General features: G+C 40.2%; 1 protein-coding gene across 4 annotated transcripts in view; it reads right to left on the bottom strand.

Annotated features, from left to right (window-relative positions):
* SPAST (spastin) overlaps positions 1-17272 on the bottom strand; it is a 34462-nt gene extending 17190 nt beyond the window's left edge. The window contains exons 1-4 of one of the 4 annotated variants that reach the window (XM_057415303.1): positions 16697-17271; positions 12669-12755; positions 11342-11425; positions 5819-5914 (exon numbers count right to left, since the gene is read on the bottom strand). In XM_057415303.1, coding sequence (XP_057271286.1) covers positions 5819-5914; positions 11342-11425; positions 12669-12755; positions 16697-17114 — 685 coding nt within the window. In that variant the 5' untranslated portion in view covers positions 17115-17271. Of the gene's footprint in view, positions 1-5818; positions 5915-11341; positions 11426-12668; positions 12756-16696 lie in introns of all 4 variants that reach the window. The other 3 variants (XM_057415305.1, XM_057415306.1, XM_057415307.1) reach the window with 3 other exon arrangements.
* Between the last annotated feature and the right edge of the window lie 842 nt (positions 17273-18114).

Here is an 18114-nt window from a genome sequence, read left to right as displayed (position 1 = left end):
AAGAGGGAAGAACATGCTACAGTGAGCAGGCAGTTTGGTCAAGCTGGTTAATGATTAGAACACAGCATCAGACTGTTTTTTTTTTTGTGGTGGGAACACAGTACTAGAAGCTGTCTAGTACAGCACTGTTATCTGCAATGGAAACTATAAATACTGCCTTACATCCTTGTAAAAGGATTAAGAAGCCTTTTGATTAGGTAAGGGAAACATGGCATAAGAGTTAAGGAAGCTCAAGATGGATTTTGGCTACAAGTTTCTTCACTAAGATTTTAGAAATCTGCTACTCAGTTTGACTTGTTAGTCTTAAGATACAGGCCAAAGAACCCTGCTTTTTAAAGAAGTTAATGACTATGAAAAAATTTTAACTTATAATACTGCAGTTCAGTGAAAAAATACTTTAAGTAGGAAGCCTTAATCTTAAATGATGTGCTTAAAATACTCAAATAAGAATTCTTCAGTGAAACACTATTGTGGGAGGATCAATTAATTACTACTATGTTCTTAGCCTCTTGCATACTACCAGGAGCAAATCTTTATACAGCCTGCAGTTATCCATGTGTTGAACTACTTGGCTAACAAGCTTCTAAAGCCTTTCTTGAGTCAGTAATCTATTCCTTTTAAGAGTTACAGAAAGTCTGCAGGTGTCATCATAAACAATGCAGATGTATCAACATGCAAAAAACCAAGGGAACATGAAGAACATAATTAACTACATTCACCTGTAAGATATTTCTTGAAAAACAGAACCAAAACTGGCTACTGACTAAATCATGCACAGGTCCAGAGCAGGTTAAATTTAGTCATTCCTGCACAGGAATTTCCAAGTCAAAACCTCTTAAAAATTAGGCATACGTAGTAACTTTCAAGTTCAAAATGCAGTCTATGAAGCTATTAAATTAGTTCTAGCTACTCAGGACTTTGTGGTCCAATTTAATCAAAGGTGGCACTCTGGTTTATTCACTGAGGTTTTTTTGTTTGTTTGTTTGGTTTTTTTTCCCTTCAGTCTCATTTGCACAGCTGGCTTAAAGTCAAGACAGGAAGGCATCAAAAAGCTAAAGTAGTATTTCTCCATCTCCTTCACCCTAACATGTTGCTCAGGTATCACACTTTCCCAGAACTACCCCCATCCATTGAGAATAATGCACACACACATACAGAGCAATTCTGAGTATCACAAAACTGCACAGGTAAGGAGTATTTCAAGAAGCTGGAAATAAGGTGCCAGAGAGGAGAGGGGAAGTTTTAAATACAAATTAGAGTTCACTCTAACTGTACCTCCAGGAATCAAGACCACTAAGTTTACACACGTTCTGTGGTCAGTCCCACCAGGTAGCACAGAAAGAAGCACTGATGAACTGCTCTTGAGCATAGTTGTTCTGCGTCAACTCCAGAGGGAAATGTAATTTTAGATACATATTTTCATTGAAGCGACAAATAAAAATGCAACCAAACTTTTCCAAATTACTGTTTATCTAAAGTTTACTTATTTCTAAAGCATTAAGTGCTTTTCAGACTTACAGCCCATTTCATAAGATATACATTTTGCTGCAATAAATGCAGAATCCCCCAAACACATTTCCTACCCGTTTGTATTTGTTATCTGCTGAAAGACTGAAAATATGTTCTAAGTGACCTTAAAACCTTTGTAATATCTCCAGCAGCCTTTTGCCAAATGTTTCTCCATTCTGTATAAAACAGTAAGAAAGTGCCTGAAATATCTTCTGATCATAAAAACTATGGGTTTTTTTCAAGTGTATTCAAAACACTGAATGATTCAATTGTCTACTTTACATATGCTTACAGAATAGCAATAGAGGCTTGATCATTTTGATTCTACTCTCCAATTCTTGACTGGACAGAATAACGTACATTAAAGCTCCAAGCTGACACCACTGGATTCTACAGACATAATTACTATCTGGCCTGAAGCTTAAACAAGCAGTGGCAATTCTAGTCTTGCAAAACTGTTTCCAGCCTTCAGTTGTGACACCTTAAAAAAACATCAGGGAACATTTCTCAGAAATTCCTCACATATGCCTATTGAGATCTGATGTAAAGTGACTAAGACAAATTATTCTATGTGGTCTGTGGGCTCCAAGCTGGGAAAAATAATTCAGTGCTGTAGAATTATCTGTAACTTTATGTACATAATTTTATTAAAAATAGTTAAAAATCTTTAAACTTCTTAGCTATAAATTCTTCTGCATTTCAACATTCACAACAGTGCCCAAAATAGCAATTCCTTCAAAGATAATATTCAGATAATTCAAAGTTCCTTCAAATATTGTATTATATTTTCAGACAGGTAGATTCAAGTAATAAAATCTACCTAACACAAAGCTTCAGAAAATAACATGTCTCATGTTTCAAATGACAGCATAGCTATGTAGATCAGGGAGTTCTATGTAGTAGCTATGTAGTCATGTAGCTGACAGACATGTCAAAGACCTACTGTTGGCAAATTATGGTGCTAAAAACCATCTTATTGCTACTTGTTCTTCTACTTTGGAAGATCCTTAAAAACCTTCAGTATCAACAGTTTCTGTGACTTGAAAAATATTGCCAACATATGCCTACTGTTAAAGACATGCTAGCAATTTCTTCCAAGTGAAAACTGAGATAGAATATTAGCTACTTCCACAGTGCTAATGCTGTGATAAGAAAAAATGTAATGCTTTGTCTGATCATCTACCACACCAAGATTTACACGTTAAATGTTAAAAGGTACACTGGAATTACTTTCATAGAACCATAGAATGGTTAGGGTTGGAAAGGACCTTTAGACCATCTAGTTCCAATCCCCCTGCCATGGGCAGGGACACCTCATACTAAACCATATCACCCAAGGCTTCGCCCAACTTTATTACTATCAGTACTGTATGCCCAGTTAAGTTAGCTCACAAAACTCAAACACTGCTTGGCAAGACTGGCATAAGCTCCTTCCCAAACTATTTTAAAAACAAAAACCAACAACCCATAATGCAAAGGAAAACATGCATGTCTGGAAAAAAGCCAACAGTTAAAATGTTTCACATCTAATTTAAGACTGCTATGAGAACAAGAGTGATGGATATTAAACAATAAATATGTATTTAAAAGTAAAGTTTTGGGTCTTAAGACAAGTTACAGCATAGCCTTCTGCAGCTGAAAGGCAGGTAATACTGCTGTAATGATGTTTCATAAAACCTCGTTATAAATCTATCAATCAGATAAATTATCAAGGAAAATCACTAGCTATTCAGGTAACTACGAATGAGGAAGACAGGGATACGTAGTCATCTGTGCTAGAATCAAGTAAATTGGCCTGAAAAGCTGACAAAGAGTACCTTGCGAGAAGGAAAAACAAAACAAAAAACAAACTCAAATTGGTAACACTCTGTAAATACAAAAACCATGCAGTATAGTTGTGAGAATAGACTATCCTAAAGAATTAAGAAGCAAACACATCTGTAAAGGTTTTGGCCTTTAAAAGCATATGAAAAAGCAAAGCACTTTCTGACCAAAGAACACACTAAAAAGCATTTTCTTGATGTTAAAACTGCACCACGTTTCATACTTCATAACATCCTGGACTTTTAAAATGCCCAACTTGACAGAAAAATGAAGCTTATGCCAGAGCCCTGTGGCTCAGTACCTCTGCAGTATGCCTCTATTTTCCCAGTGTCACCAGTCCTCTTATCTCAAATAGCCTCTCCCAGTAACAGCAGTTGTCTTATCTCAAACAGCCTGCAAGCTGATTTTGTAGTTTTCTAAGAATTTGTGGTCTACTTTGTATTTTTAAATGACTGCAGTTCTCCATGTGAAAATACCACCTTTATTACAACATGTATAAAGAAATAGGAACAGCAAGATTGGCGGATTGAAGCAAAACTTCTGCAGTACTTCTAAGAAGTGTAGAAGAAACAGGTTCTTACAAACAACTCCCTCTCCCTACAGTCCTCCACAAAAAAAGAGAGAGTGCCTGAGCATGAGAGCATGGGCACCAGCCAGTTAGGAAATTCAGATGACTGTTAACAGGCTGACTTCCCTGGTACTATCACGGATCCCACAGCTGCAGAAGTTCAGTACTTAGGTTAAACTTCTGACTTTCACAAATTACAAATCTCAAGTTTACCTCTGGCAATGTAAATGCAAACAGAAATGGAACAAGCCTCTTGTGAACTCTCATTCAAAGTAATCGGTGGACACCTGGTACCTAACTCTTTTTTTATGACCAACTCATTAGTCCTTCCATCTCTCCTCAGATCCCCTTAAGTCTGGTAAATAAAAGTTCCTCTGTTAGCCTGCACTCCTTTTCAGAAAGTGGGAAGACTCTCAGAAAAAAAGAATCCCCACGAGGCTGTGGCCATTCACTGTTGTTTCGCTACCCTTTCCTCCACAGTCTGGCAGAAGTGGTTCAGTGATTCGTCTTCTATAATCCACCAGAAGTATGACTCCAAATGGGTAAACTGACTAATACTACTTTATATGTTTATCAACAGTGACCATCTCCTGCTACAGGAACTTTTGTGAAAAACAGCTGCCAAAGAACTGGCAGAAATGTTTCTTAATTTCCAGTAGATGCCACTGGATACTTTATGCTTTGTTACTAACAGATTTAATTAATAGTTTAATAAATAGAAAGTTCAGTCCAAGCTTCTGCAGCATCCAATTCTAAAATATGTTGAGAAAAATATACCAAAAAAAAAAAATCAAGGAAAGAGTTTAAAAAAAAACCTATTCATATTTAATCAAACAGAGCATGTTGTAAACTTGTGTGTATATGTATGTATTTGTTCATTCAATCTCCAGCCAATCAGGTAAAAAGAGTTGTACTTGGTCATTTCAGGTAAACGGTTCTCAAGGTCAATCTACATAAGAACTTGTACTGAAAAGCCATTTTAACTACATCTTTTTGACAAATGCAGTTAAAAATACCACACATGTAGCAATGTACAGGTGACTAACATGACATAGTTCTACTACTTTTAACTTCTCATACATCATAAAGAATAAAACCAAGCAGCAGTATGACTTCAGAACTAGAAATGGAGCTAGAAAAGGCATGTTGTTTAGTTGCTTTAAAAGCTGCATCCTGCTCTTAACTCAGAAGACAAGATTTATAAATTCCATTGCCTGTTTGCTCCATTTTATTTCACATTGTAGTCTACTGTATAAAATATCAGTTGAGATCTCAGTTGTGACAGAGCTTACTGCTGGCTTAAAACAGTCCCTGAACACAATTCACAAACCTCCTGGCAACTTTACTCCTAGTGTAAGGAGAAACAAGTTTATTTCTGATATTTTAGCATCCCTGGTGCAGTCTTCTGAGAAAGAATACAAACAACCTTCTTTTACAAAAAGTAACAGCTGTTTGGCCCACTTTATTTTAATTGTGCATCTGTTTCTCAGAGTAAAAAAACTCTGAAATTTAAAGCAGCACATTCAATCTCACAGTATCATAAAGGAAGAACTACTTATGTAGGCACAATATAACCTACATACAGTACACTGCCTTTGACACTTTCTAGAACAGGTTTAATTCAATTCCTTTAAGAATATAACATGAAAAGTATTTACTAAAATGTTGCCTTAAGTAAGTAGTTTTGGATTCTAGGACAGTCATCGTAGGAGAACTGAGTACTATAGAACAGTGTTGTCACGGTCATGGAATGTATTTTAGACAAAGCCTTTAAAAATAGAAATATAAACCAAATTTCTATGTATTTACATATTTTTAAGTTGGTGGGGCCAGAACATAGCATTGCGTATTTTTCCCTGCAATACATCAGAAACTTAGAGACATCCCCTTAATAGGCGCCGGTAAAACCAAACCCACCTGACTGGAGATGTCCATTGCGGCATGCCAGGTTAGTACTGTCATTATAGACCTCCATTTGCGGCTTGGAAATTTGCAAAACTGCCTGCAGCTTCTCTACATAATAGACAGAGGGGGAGGGAGGAAAAAAGGACAAAATAAACAAACAAAAACCAAAAATGAACCAAGAAAATTTATGTATGCTGAACACACAAATGTCAAGTTTGGCTTTGTTACACTCGATACAGGGTTAAAGATAAAAGGAGTATTTCTAGCTTCTACATGTTTAGCAAATTTGTAAGAGAATTCTGTTAGTATAAGCATGACTGAAAACAGCTTTAAAACTAGCCATTTGTAGCTGAGTTAATTACAGCAGTCTTTCCAGTCTAGTGACTGTGATTACTTCCCCAAATGGTCAGGATTAATTCAACTTCATTGACTATATACTAGTGTTGATAACACGGTTCTGAAAGTCCTCCCCAAGGCATTACTTTTGACCAACTGCAAGGAGCCATCCCTTTCCTGCATATTAAATGTTTCACTTAAGTGATAACAGCCAGTCAACATTTTACAGAAACCTCAACTGTTGAAGTAAAACACCACAGATACATTAAGATAATGTCTTTCAAGATCTCTATTTAGAAATATAATTGCCTTGAAATTAAGTCAATAAAATTATCATGCAAGCTGTATTATTTAAGAGCTTAAGAAACATCCAAATATAAGATTTATAAGGTTAAAGATTAAGGAGAAAGAAATTAACTCTAGGAAGTCATGATGAACTAGCCAAAGCATGTGTCAAGGTATAAGGCTGCAACTAATACAGAGTAAGTCAGTCTCTGGCTTGTTTGCTCTCTACAGCTCACCTACCACTCCTGCTTTTTCCACCGCAGTTAAAAATCTCTAGGCCTTACTATTTTTGGAGGAAGAACTGCCATTCAGAGCTTCCGTATCATATATCCAACAAGCATAAACACCTCCTTGCTCCACTTCTTTGCCTATTACAGGTGTTCTTCCAGCCTTTCTGCTTCATTCCTTTCTTCTGCCTGCTCTTGATCACTCAGCTGCTTAGCCTCCCTGAAAAGTATTTTAGGCCTCATAGCTTAAGTGATGGTGCAACAATAATATCCAGACTGAGCAAGATGTGATTTAGAGTGAAAACTTAGTAGCCACAGGCAAATGCAAAAAGCTACAGTTCAAGGTTAGTATGTGCACCAAGGGTTTACTTTGCTTTACACTGAAAGCACTGAAGTCAGGTACAGTAAAACAAAAAAATGTTAAGCCACACAAGAACACTCTACAAACAACCACAAGCTTTGTAACTTACAAGAAGTTACCCTAAGAAACCTCCTTCTAAAGACACCTAAGAAAATTTCTTTTAGTATGACTGACTGCAAACACAGTGTACTATTTCAGCAGGTGAAACACTACTGAAAGAAACAGCAGAATAGTCTACTCCCTGCCCAGTCCATGCAGCCCGAACGGAAAGTACAGAGAAAAGCTTAGGAAACAAAATTAGTATTAACAGACTTCGTAAGATATTAGACAATCAGTTACGTTGTGGACAATCATAGAATCGTTAGGGTTGGAAAGGACCTTAAGATCATCAAGTTCCAACCCCCCCGCCATGAGCAGGGACACCTCACACTAAACCATGTCACCCAAGGCTTCGTCCAACCTGGCCTTGAACACTGCCAGGGATGGAGCATTCACAGCTTCCCTGGGCAACCCATTCCAGTGCCTCACCACCCTTATGGTAAAGGACTTCCTCCTTGTATCCAGTCTAAACTTGTCCTGTTTAAGTTTTAACCCATTACCCCTTGTCCTATCACTACAGTCCCTAATGATGAGTCCATCCCCAGCACCCTTATAAGGCCCCCTTCAGATACTGGAAGGCTGCTAAGAGGTCTCCACGCAGCCTTCTCTTCTCCAGGCTGAACAGCTCCAACTTTCTCAGCCTCTCTTCTTACGGGAGGTGCTCCAGTCCCCTGATCGTCCTTACGGCCCTCCTCTGGACTTGCTCCAACAATTCCATGTCCTTTCTCTGCTGAGGACACCAGAACTGCATGCTATACTCCAAGTGAGCTCTCACAAGAGCAGAGGGGCAGGATCACCTCCTTTGACCTGCTGGTCACGGTTCTTTTGATGCAGCCCAGGATACGGTTTGCTTTCTGGGCTGAGAGCACATGCTGCCATAAACCTACCAAATAAACACCACTGAAGCCATTGTCTTATTTAGGCAACACTAGACTTTGAAATCAAGGTAATGTTCCCAATTTGAAAAAAAGGAAAAAAAAAAAATAAAAATCTAGCCTAAACACAAGTCTAAAGCAAAACCACCATCACATCCAAGAAAGCAAAAAAATCCAAAAAGGTGTCCATGGAAGCCCATATCTATACACTAGCAGATTTATTACCAAAGAGGGTACTGATGAAACTTGTATGATGTGCCATGTGCATCTTTCAACCAAAATACTGAAGCTAATTGTAGTATAACAGAAAGGCACTTGTGCTGTGGGAAATCCAACCCCCTACAGAAAAGACCTCAGAAATGGGAGACCACTGACTGGTAAAGCACGTGTATATCATCAGAAGTGAACAGTGTTGCACTGGACTTTATGTTTACCTGTCTTTAGGAACAGCAAACTGCTGAGCTGCTCTGTTTTATGTATCAATTATAGAAAGCAAATATCACTCTGTGATTCTAAATATATCAAATATAATGATTCTACTGTGGGTGATCAATCATCCAGGAGAGATCAGGTTTACAAAGACCAACAGAGCAAGACTTATCCACTCATCTAAATAACTGCACAGCTACCACACCCTAAACCACATCAAAAACACAGACCGCCAAATGTTAGAACTTTGAAGTCTTGACAGCCAGGACAACCCAATATTCTCACTGGACTGCCAAAGTGGTCGAGTCACCTTCAGGTGCCCTGACACATACCTAGAATAACTGCAGCTGTCATGGTACAGCTTTAGAGACTATGATACAGTAATTTACGTTCAAGATGAAAACAGGCCTCAAAATAGTAAAGCCATCATCCAAGATAAGTAGCTACATCTTCTTGGTTGAAGATCAGTGGTGTGATGACACATGGCAATAATACACAGGTGTGATCAGACATCATGCTCCCATCAGTGGTGTCAAACAGCCCCATCAGCAGTTACACTGATGACCCAACACACTTCAAAATAAATCAAAGCTCTGAGCACTTCTAAGGGACAGTTATAATCCGTATGACTTAAAATTCACTTTCTATGTATTATCAATGTAACTTGCTTGACTGGGTGGCATTTTAGTCTGCAATCACATCTCTGCCTAGCAAGCAGGTTGAAATATTTGATATTATTGTTTAGTCTAAATCTGTTCTATCCTGCAAGATAATGCAATAAAGGAACCACTTATTCTCCCTTAAGAAATTGAGAAATTCCAGAGGAAAATTACTTGTTGATCTTAAGAGTTAGATTCATAGGAAAAATCACCTTATTGAACCTTTAGAACTTCAAGAGCCTCAGGTTTAGTTCAACTACAAAATCATCTCTACACCACCTAAAAACTTTCAAGTATCTGTTACTCTAACAAGCTAAAAGGTATGCTTAGAACTGCACATGCAATTTAACTCTACATTACCTTATACTTCCACAAAATCCACATAAAATCACACAACAAAAACAGATGCTGTCAATACTTGAAAGTTGGTTAGATGGTATAACAAATATTACTTGAATAGATCCATAATGATCAAGTTTGCAGGGATTTAAATCCATTGGAATCTTTCTCCAAACATCATCTTTTTCCTTCCTGAAGGGCGGATGGCTTCACACGCTCCTGTCTATACATATTTTGCTCTCAGGTACATTGTTTGAAGCAGATCCTTAGTGCAAACTGAACAAGAGCTTATGTAGAACAAAGTACAAAACTTTAGATAATTTCAAAGCAAAAAAAATAATATTTGACATTAGCTTATGCAATAAACGCTATTCTGTCCATTCACCTTTCAATCTCCACAAGCAATACAAAGAGCATGTGATCACACATTCAGGTAGTAGAGATTAATGTGGCAGCTTGACTTCAATTTCAGGGTTTTTTTGTTATGCTAATCATTGTTATCTTGTCCAGCACAGCAAGTGAGCAACCTTGCAAGTGCTACTACAATAACACCAACAAGGATGAAGCACTGCCTACAAAACACAGACATTGGCATTTCAGGGCTCAAATAACAGCAAATTTTTTAAAGAAATCCTAGCTGCTTGCAATTCGGATGTCAGCAACAAGACATACCTTATCAATATAGCATATAATCACTTTCACTCTTTTGTTCCCTAGTTCGTATTTTCTCTAGAAATCAGCCTTTAACCCTAACGAGTAAAAATCTTTTCTGCATACACCAAAATTCTACTGACAAACACCTGCAATAAAGCATAGAAGCCAGAAGCCTATTTTGCCCATGTTACCTTCACTTTTTTTTCTAAAGGAACTAAGGATACCAGGAACTCAAATGAAACAAAAATAATTCACTTCCTTGTGGTTGTCACAACTTCCCTGTCAATTACTAGTTAGGACCACTGAAACACGAAGTGTAAGTAAGAGAAGAACAAAGGTTTCCCTGTCTGCTCTACAAGCTCCTAGAAGAGGCAGTTAGAAGAACTCAAAACAACACAATTCAAGACTAAGGCTGCAGATAAATTAAACTCAAGTACATTTGTTAGGTTTTACTTAAAGAGCAATTAAAAAGTAATCTGTATTTTCATTTTACTGTCTAAACTGAAAGCATTTCCGAAGTTCTCAATTTAGAGGATGCACTACACAGAAGTGGGGGTTTGCTGCCTTATGGGGCGGGGGTGGGGGGGAGTCTTTTTTTATCATGCACAGTACAATGCTATTTCCAATACTGCCTGGTTTACTCTGTCCATTAAGAGCTTATATATAATACAACTTTGATAAAGCTATACAACACTACGCTTCTGAAGCGATCTTACCTGCTAGTCTTAAAATAGACCAGTACTAGATAAAAATTAAAGCATTAGGATTTCATAACCCTGTGAACTACATGATGCTAAAGAATTATTATTACTGCACATACCAATGATCAGGACAAATGTTACATAAGTGACAGCAGAATTAACAGAACATGAGGTAGTTACATGTACAGAAGGCACACTTGGTACTAATGAACAGCAGTATATCCTGAGCTTTACTACAGTTCTAACACAGAAATCCAAAACTAGCTCCAACAAGAGTTAGTCAAGACTTCTGCAGTTTATGAGTCAAGCGTGCTACAATATAAAGACTTCTCGGTTACTTTTACACCTATATATTAAGGCATAGGGAAGCAGATCATGAGATTCCAATTTCAAAATCCATCAACAGCATTAAAAAAAATATTACTCTCAACTAAAAACCAAACTTAAGAGAGCCTACACAGATAATGACTCTTTCACTTCAAAAATCAGAGTAAAGTACTTGAAGAACACATATGGGGAAGTCTGGAAATTTTGTCATTATCTGCACAAGTCATGAATTGTAAGTGGTACCTAAGAGCTGCAAGCGATCCTTGGCCATTGCCAAATTTGTCATCATTTTAGATTGCAGACGTCGAGCTCGTTCACACTGATCACCTTAAAAAGAAAAATCAAAGTTAAAACATAATTTGGCAAATTAACTTTTTAAAGTACTAAAATACTGACACCCAGGCTTCCCTCTTCTTTCTCCTACCCCTTACCTACCCTCTCCACTAAGAAACATCATTGCAAAACTAATGACAAAATCCTAGAGCTTTCTATTTATTCAAGAATTTGAAGTTAGTTGAGACTATCTGCTTTATGATGCTGCTCATAAAGCAGTGAGAACCCAAGCACTGCTTTGCATAATTTTTTAATATTTAACACTGACAATGTGCCCATTGTCACTGCATTTTCCTCAGGGGAAACTGAATAAAAATGATTTTTTAGAAAGCTTGAAAAGTGACTGAGAGGCAAGTACAATTTGAAATAACTCAGTTCAAAATGAACAGATTTCAATTCAGTTGACTGTGTCCCTTTACATTTCAAAACACAGAATTACAGACATTAATATCACCACTTCCTAAAGAATAACATTTGTTCAAGTCAAGCTTTTTCTTTTTCCCCTTTAATGTGAAATTTAGATGGGTTGTATCAAACGCCACCAGTATTGCTGCATAAGTAACATGTCATAATATACTGCTCACAAACATTTCTAAACATAGCTGAGGAACAAAACAGCAGTCTGCAAAAGCAGTTACAGGTTTTGGGGAGGGGGGGGTGTTTATTATTATTGTTATATTTTCAGGAGATAAATTCTTAAGAAATCTGTCACTTATACCTATTTCTCCATGGTACATACCTGCTTCTACACTACAGATTAAAATGTTTCCATACACACAGATGGCTTTCTTCCTTTGTTGGAAATGTTCAGCTATTTTGGCATAAGCTACTCAGAAGCACAACACTAGACCATGCTGAATTGGGGTTTTTTTTAGTCATACTGAAGGGAATATGAAATTCTGCATGAGAACATGAACTGTCAACTCTGACAAATCAAAACAGAACTCAATATTTTGACATGTACATTATGTAAGTGTTTTGCTTTAGAATTTTCATGAACTGCTTATGATTTTGGATAGCATGAAAATATTTGGAGCAAGATTAGCATGTGTTATAGACCAGAACATTAAGATAAAACAGAGAAATGGACCAGTGCTCCCCTACAGCTAGAACACTCTGATGAACAAATTCACACAGCAGACCATTCCTAGCATCTATTATATTTAGCAATACTGATTTCTCGCTCTGAAGAAGTCATAAACCAGAATCTTTCCCACAAAATCCAAAACTGGCTTACCTTGACCAATTACTAAGACAGCTATTCCTTTCTCCAGTTCTTCAATTCCTTTCTTATACCATTCAACAGCTTGTTCCTTTTGTCCTGCTTAAAAAGGAAGTGAACCCATTATTTTCTGTAATGAATTAAAGCTTACGAATGGTTCCATATAATGCTACTTAAAACAAGTAAGAGGAAGGAGGAGATATTTTAACAAAATCCTATAATTTAAAGAAACATTTAAAGAGACACTGTGAACAAGCTTTTCTATTAAAAACAGGTACTACACCAGTTGGTGTAACACGGTATCAAATCACTTTTAGGAATATTTCTATGTCCACCTTATAGGGATGAGTCACCCTCCCCTACCCACATCCCCAAGATCTCAGACACACACAAACCCTCAAACAAACAATACCCCAAATAAAAGGCAAAAAGGTTAGCCTACACATATTTGCTTAGAACAGAAATGGTGAAATGAATTGCTTTTCTTTCTGGAAACAAGCCTCTCAATCTTCCAGTAATAGCCAATACCAAAATAACACTAGAGGCACAGAAACTCAAAAAGAAAAGCAATGACTCTAAGATACTACTCAAATGAGACAAGAGACATTTTTCCTCTGGTTAACTTTTGTATAGAGCAGCTCATTAGTCATGGAGGTATTTCTTTGTTCATCCTATCATGAAACTGTTTTATCACAGGTGAACATCAACCTTCACATGAAGTACAATACATGTAGAATTAGAAAGGACCCCTGTACCAACAATGTCCTAAATGGATTCTACAGCAGACACAACTGTGAACATGGCTATGCCTAACCTATACTGTCTAATGCCATGACAGCAAATGACCCACTGGGGAGACATCAATATCTACTTCATATTGCCCCCCTTCTATAAGCACTCTGCATTAATAAGATACTTGCCTGCATATGGAAACATACTTTTACAGGGTAGCTATGTCAAACTAAGTATGCCTTTCCACACAGGAATACAGCACATTAGGTATTTCAATTTAAACCTGATTAGCATTAGTTGCTGCTAGTGCTAGAGGGAAAAAAAAAGCCTAGGTTGAAAATTTCAGATACCACTATCCCAGTTTCACAGGAGATGTTTCACCAAACTATTCCTAAGTGTCAGTTATCAGTGATGTGTTGCTTTGGCAATCTAATCTTTTTGATAATTTCAGTCCCAAATCTATTTTCTAGCAAACTGCAGCACCAGTAAAAAAATATTGCAACACACTTCTAGAACCAGGTTAAGGGTGCTCTCTTGCTCCTCTCCAGATGCAAAATCTTTTAATAACATTTGGCAAGTTACCCTGCACAGATAATTCCCACGCTTTGCTCTTCTTACCAATGCAAATCACAGGAGCAGCGCCCTCCCACAGTTGTGTACATCACACACCTTGGGAATAATCTTATTACTACCTTTTCTCCACCAGCCTCATATATCCTGACTGTTAAGGACAAAGATACATTAAATCACCAAAGCTGAGTGCCTTTCATCTTATTTGCGGCCTTTTCTCTTTAAGCTTCTCCCCATCACCTATAGAAACTGTTTCAACTGCAATGTAACTCTGATGCTGAATCTGGCTATTAGAAATCAAATTTCAGATGATTTCAGGCACCTCTGCTATTGCCTAAATTGCTTTGTTATTCTGCAGAGCAGTTGCAAACATGCCAAGGTCATCAGTAAAATCTCACTTCCACATTTTAACTGGAGAAGTTTGAAAAGCACTGTACCAAAGTGCACTGTTTGCAAAAGTACCATTCTGAATCTATGCGGGATGGTTTACTAGTTCTCAGTGATAAATACATTCAATGTCACATTCCTTGGAAGCTGTTGATTTGCTGTACTGGGTCTGGCTAGAATGGAGTTACTTTTTCTTCACAGCAGCCCCTATGGCACTGTGGTTTTTATTTGCAACTAAAAGTGTTGATAAGACACCAAAGGTTGGACTACTGCTGAACAGCACAACCTGAAGATTTTCTTTTCCCCTACTCTATATCCCCAGCGAATAGGCTGGGGGTGCACAAGAAGTTGGGAGGGGTCACTGGCAGGATGACTGACCCAAACTGGCCAAAGGGGTATTTCATATCATAATGCCTAATTCTCAGCAATAAAAACTTGGGTAGAGGAATAACCGGGTGGAGGCCAATTTACAAGGCAGTAATTGCTCAGAACCTCCCTGGGCACTGGTAAGCAATGCCTTTGTATCATGAGTTTCTGACCCACCTCTTCCCTTCACTTATTAAGTGTCTTTCTGCTAAGGCACAAGCTTTCTCACTTTTGCTCTTCCTGTTCTCTCCCCTGCCTCACTGAGGGGCACAAATAAGCAGCTGTGTGGGTGCTGAGCTGCTGGCTAAGGTCAACCCAACACATGTGCCTTCTCACTCCCAGGAGAAGGTGTTAAGTGTGACATACCACACCAAGAATATCCATTTCACAAATAATTCAGAAGCATAAAACTTACCAGAAGTGCTATCATAATTACTTAAGTACACATAGCTTCCAGAATAGCAAAACCACCACATAACTAACAAGATATTAGATGATCCAGAAACCCCAAACATCTTGCATGCTATGCCTAATATAGTGTCTTTTGTTGGAAGCTATACAAAGGTTGTTTACATACCAAATATATTCAAAGTTATGCATGTATTCTAGCAAAAACAAATAAGCAAATAACAAATCAATGTATTAAAACGAGTTCTTTCTCAGTGCAATGAATACTGCAGTTGCAGGGTTGTAACAGCTTTGCAACTGCTTGTTCTAGCAGCAAAGACCTTCTTAATAAACGTATGACCTGTGCAGCTAATTCACATATGATAATTCTAAGAGTATCTACAAAGGAAGTCCATGATTAAAATCAGTATTTGAAAGCTTACCCTTCAAGCCACAACAATGGAATGGGCACCTGATAATTTAAGACTTTGGTACTCTTCAGAGAGCAATCAATATTACAGAAGTTTTAAACTACCTCACCTTTGTTAATGCTTTGCTCCTACGATCCTCAATGCTCTCACACTTTATGTCTGTTCTAAAGTAACGCTCCTGCACCTTGTGAGGTTTTTCCTCCCAGAGTTTATCACTGCTACTCCAACAGTGCACAGCAAGACACATCCCTCACTTTTATGGTGCTCTCAGCATGTAGCTCCTATTGAAGCCCTATACCTACTTTTTTAACATCCTCCTCTATTATAGCAGTTGCACTACAGCTCAACTGAAATGGTATAAAGTATTCTGACGTTTCCAGAGAATTTTAAAACACAGCACAGCATGTCCCTAAGGACTATCTTTTGGAGGCTGAGAGAGTTGTGCTGCTGCATTTAGAATAAATGGCCACATCAAATGCCGTAGCAATTGCTCTGTTTGTTTGGGTTTTTGTTTGTTTGCTTTTATCCTTTAGGAAAAAAAAGAAACCCCTTACTCCTGTGTTTCATTTAATCAAACCCTGTGAATCCTTCTTAAGCTCTTCTAGTCACATAGCAATAGTTTTCTTAAGAGCAAGCATGCCAAGCAGCTTTAGAAAAATAGGTTCTCAAAACTGCCAGAATACGAATATTCCTTAAAATTCAGACGACTTCAAATGAGCAGTTTGGAAGCAGAATTTCCTTCAGACTTACCTCAACACTTCCATCATTTGTAATGACGGTACACTAAAGATGCACCCTTATCATTGCCCCTGACGCTTTTGTTGTCCGGCTGACTCGGTTACACTGAGAGCTAGCTGCACTCACAGCCAGGCCTCCGCACTAAAAGCTTTAAAGCTACTACAGCGAGATAGAGACCTGCTTCGCGTGTGGGAGACCAGCCTGCACCTGCCGGATGCGGCCGGACCGGACTCGGACGACAGGGAGCGAAGCACCGTACCCGCGAACGGGCGGCCGCACGGCGTTCGCCCCCCGGCACAGATCCTTCGTGACCCATATTTCTCACACGAGCAGGATTTGTTTGCTCTCAACTCAAAGCGGCAGCTCTGGCCTTGCCCGCCCTCCCGACACCGGCCTACCCGGCCCGCCTCCCACCGCATCCCTCTCCCCTACCTCTCTCGTCCTCGTCGATGCGCAGCGCCATGGAGATGCACTCAAAGGCCCGCTTGTGGCAGGCCCTCACCGTCTCGGGCGCCCCGCCGGGCTCGGGCGCGTCGCTGGCTCCGGCCCTGCTGCCCTTGGCGGCCATGAGGGCGCCGCAGGAGAAGCGTTCGCAGAGCCAGGCGAAGAGCAGCCCGAGCTGGAAGGCGACGAAGCGGAGCAGGGCGAAAGCGGCGAAGAGCGGATACGAGAAGTAGTACAGGTTCCGCTTATGGGGGGACGCCGCCGCTGCCGCTGCCGCCGCCGCCCCCGCCGGCGGCACGGGGGGAGCCGGCCCAGGCGGCGAGGAGGGTGAGGGCCCGGCGGCCGGAGGCGCGGAGCTGGAGCCGGCTGAGCCCTTCTTTTTCCCTCGGCCGCCCGGAGAATTCATTCACCGCCGTCGCCATAACCCGCTGCCAACGACTGACAACAACCGGCCATGGCGGCAGCGGCGGCGACGCCCCTTTCGTTCAGCCCCAGGGGGAGGAGTGCGCAGGGCACTTCTCAGACACCGCCCGCCGTCGCACCCAGTGCCTTTGCCGGCGAGCCGCAGCCACAATAGGAGGCGGAGACGGCGCCGCGGGGCGCCTACAGCTCCCGGCCTGCCCCGCGGGCCGGGGCGGGGACTCCAGCGGGACGTAGCACCGTGTCTGTCAGTGCTGTGCCTATGCCCGGGCCAAGCCCGCGGGATGGCAGCACACTGAAACGCAGCGGGTGGGAAGAGGATGAACCTAATTAATTTAATAACATTAATTATTCCGACTGGCGCTGTGAGCCGCCCCGCACTGCGGGGTACCTGGCGCCGCTGTCGGCGGGCAGGCGTTGTGGGAGGCAGATGAGCATCGTTGGGAGGAATTTCCTCCCTCCCAAAGTCGTTCGCAGAGAGCTGCAGCCAATGTCCATCCTGCCGCCTCTCGTATCGCCCCCGGGAACATGGCAGTGGGTTCTCCGGTGATTTGACCACTCAACGTCTGTATAGCTGCCGTGACAGACTGCGCACGACCTGCGCCTGGGGCCGGACCGAACCCTCCCTCTGAGCTGCGATCTTCCCCTCCTTTCATTTTCGGTTGATTTGTTTTGTTTTGTCACTCTCTGCTCTGCAAATAAAATACTCAGAGCTACTGTTAACGTCATGACAGATCGCTCCTTTCTACACCCCAGAAAGGTCAACAGAAGCCAGGCTGACCCAGAGTATGAGTTCATAACTCGGTGCACCAGCGAGCTGCTTTCCCGTTCACAGCAGGAAATTGGGGCAGGGGGGGTGTTAATTAAAAGGAATTGAAATCACTGCCGTCCCCGATGTGTTACTGTCTTTCCCCAAGTTACTATAAAATTACTGTTCGATTACTTTTCTTGTTTGTGCCACACACCTGCTTCTAGTTCAGAAAGCT

The sequence above is a fragment of the Pezoporus wallicus genome, unplaced genomic scaffold (assembly GCF_028554395.1).
Source record: "Pezoporus wallicus isolate ANWC-B61680 ecotype Strahan unplaced genomic scaffold, APGP_CSIRO_Pwel_v1 contig_5352, whole genome shotgun sequence".
NCBI classification, from domain to species: domain Eukaryota; kingdom Metazoa; phylum Chordata; class Aves; order Psittaciformes; family Psittacidae; genus Pezoporus; species Pezoporus wallicus.
Note: the sequence above shows the minus strand (reverse complement) of the source record. Positions and strands in the feature narration are given on the sequence as shown.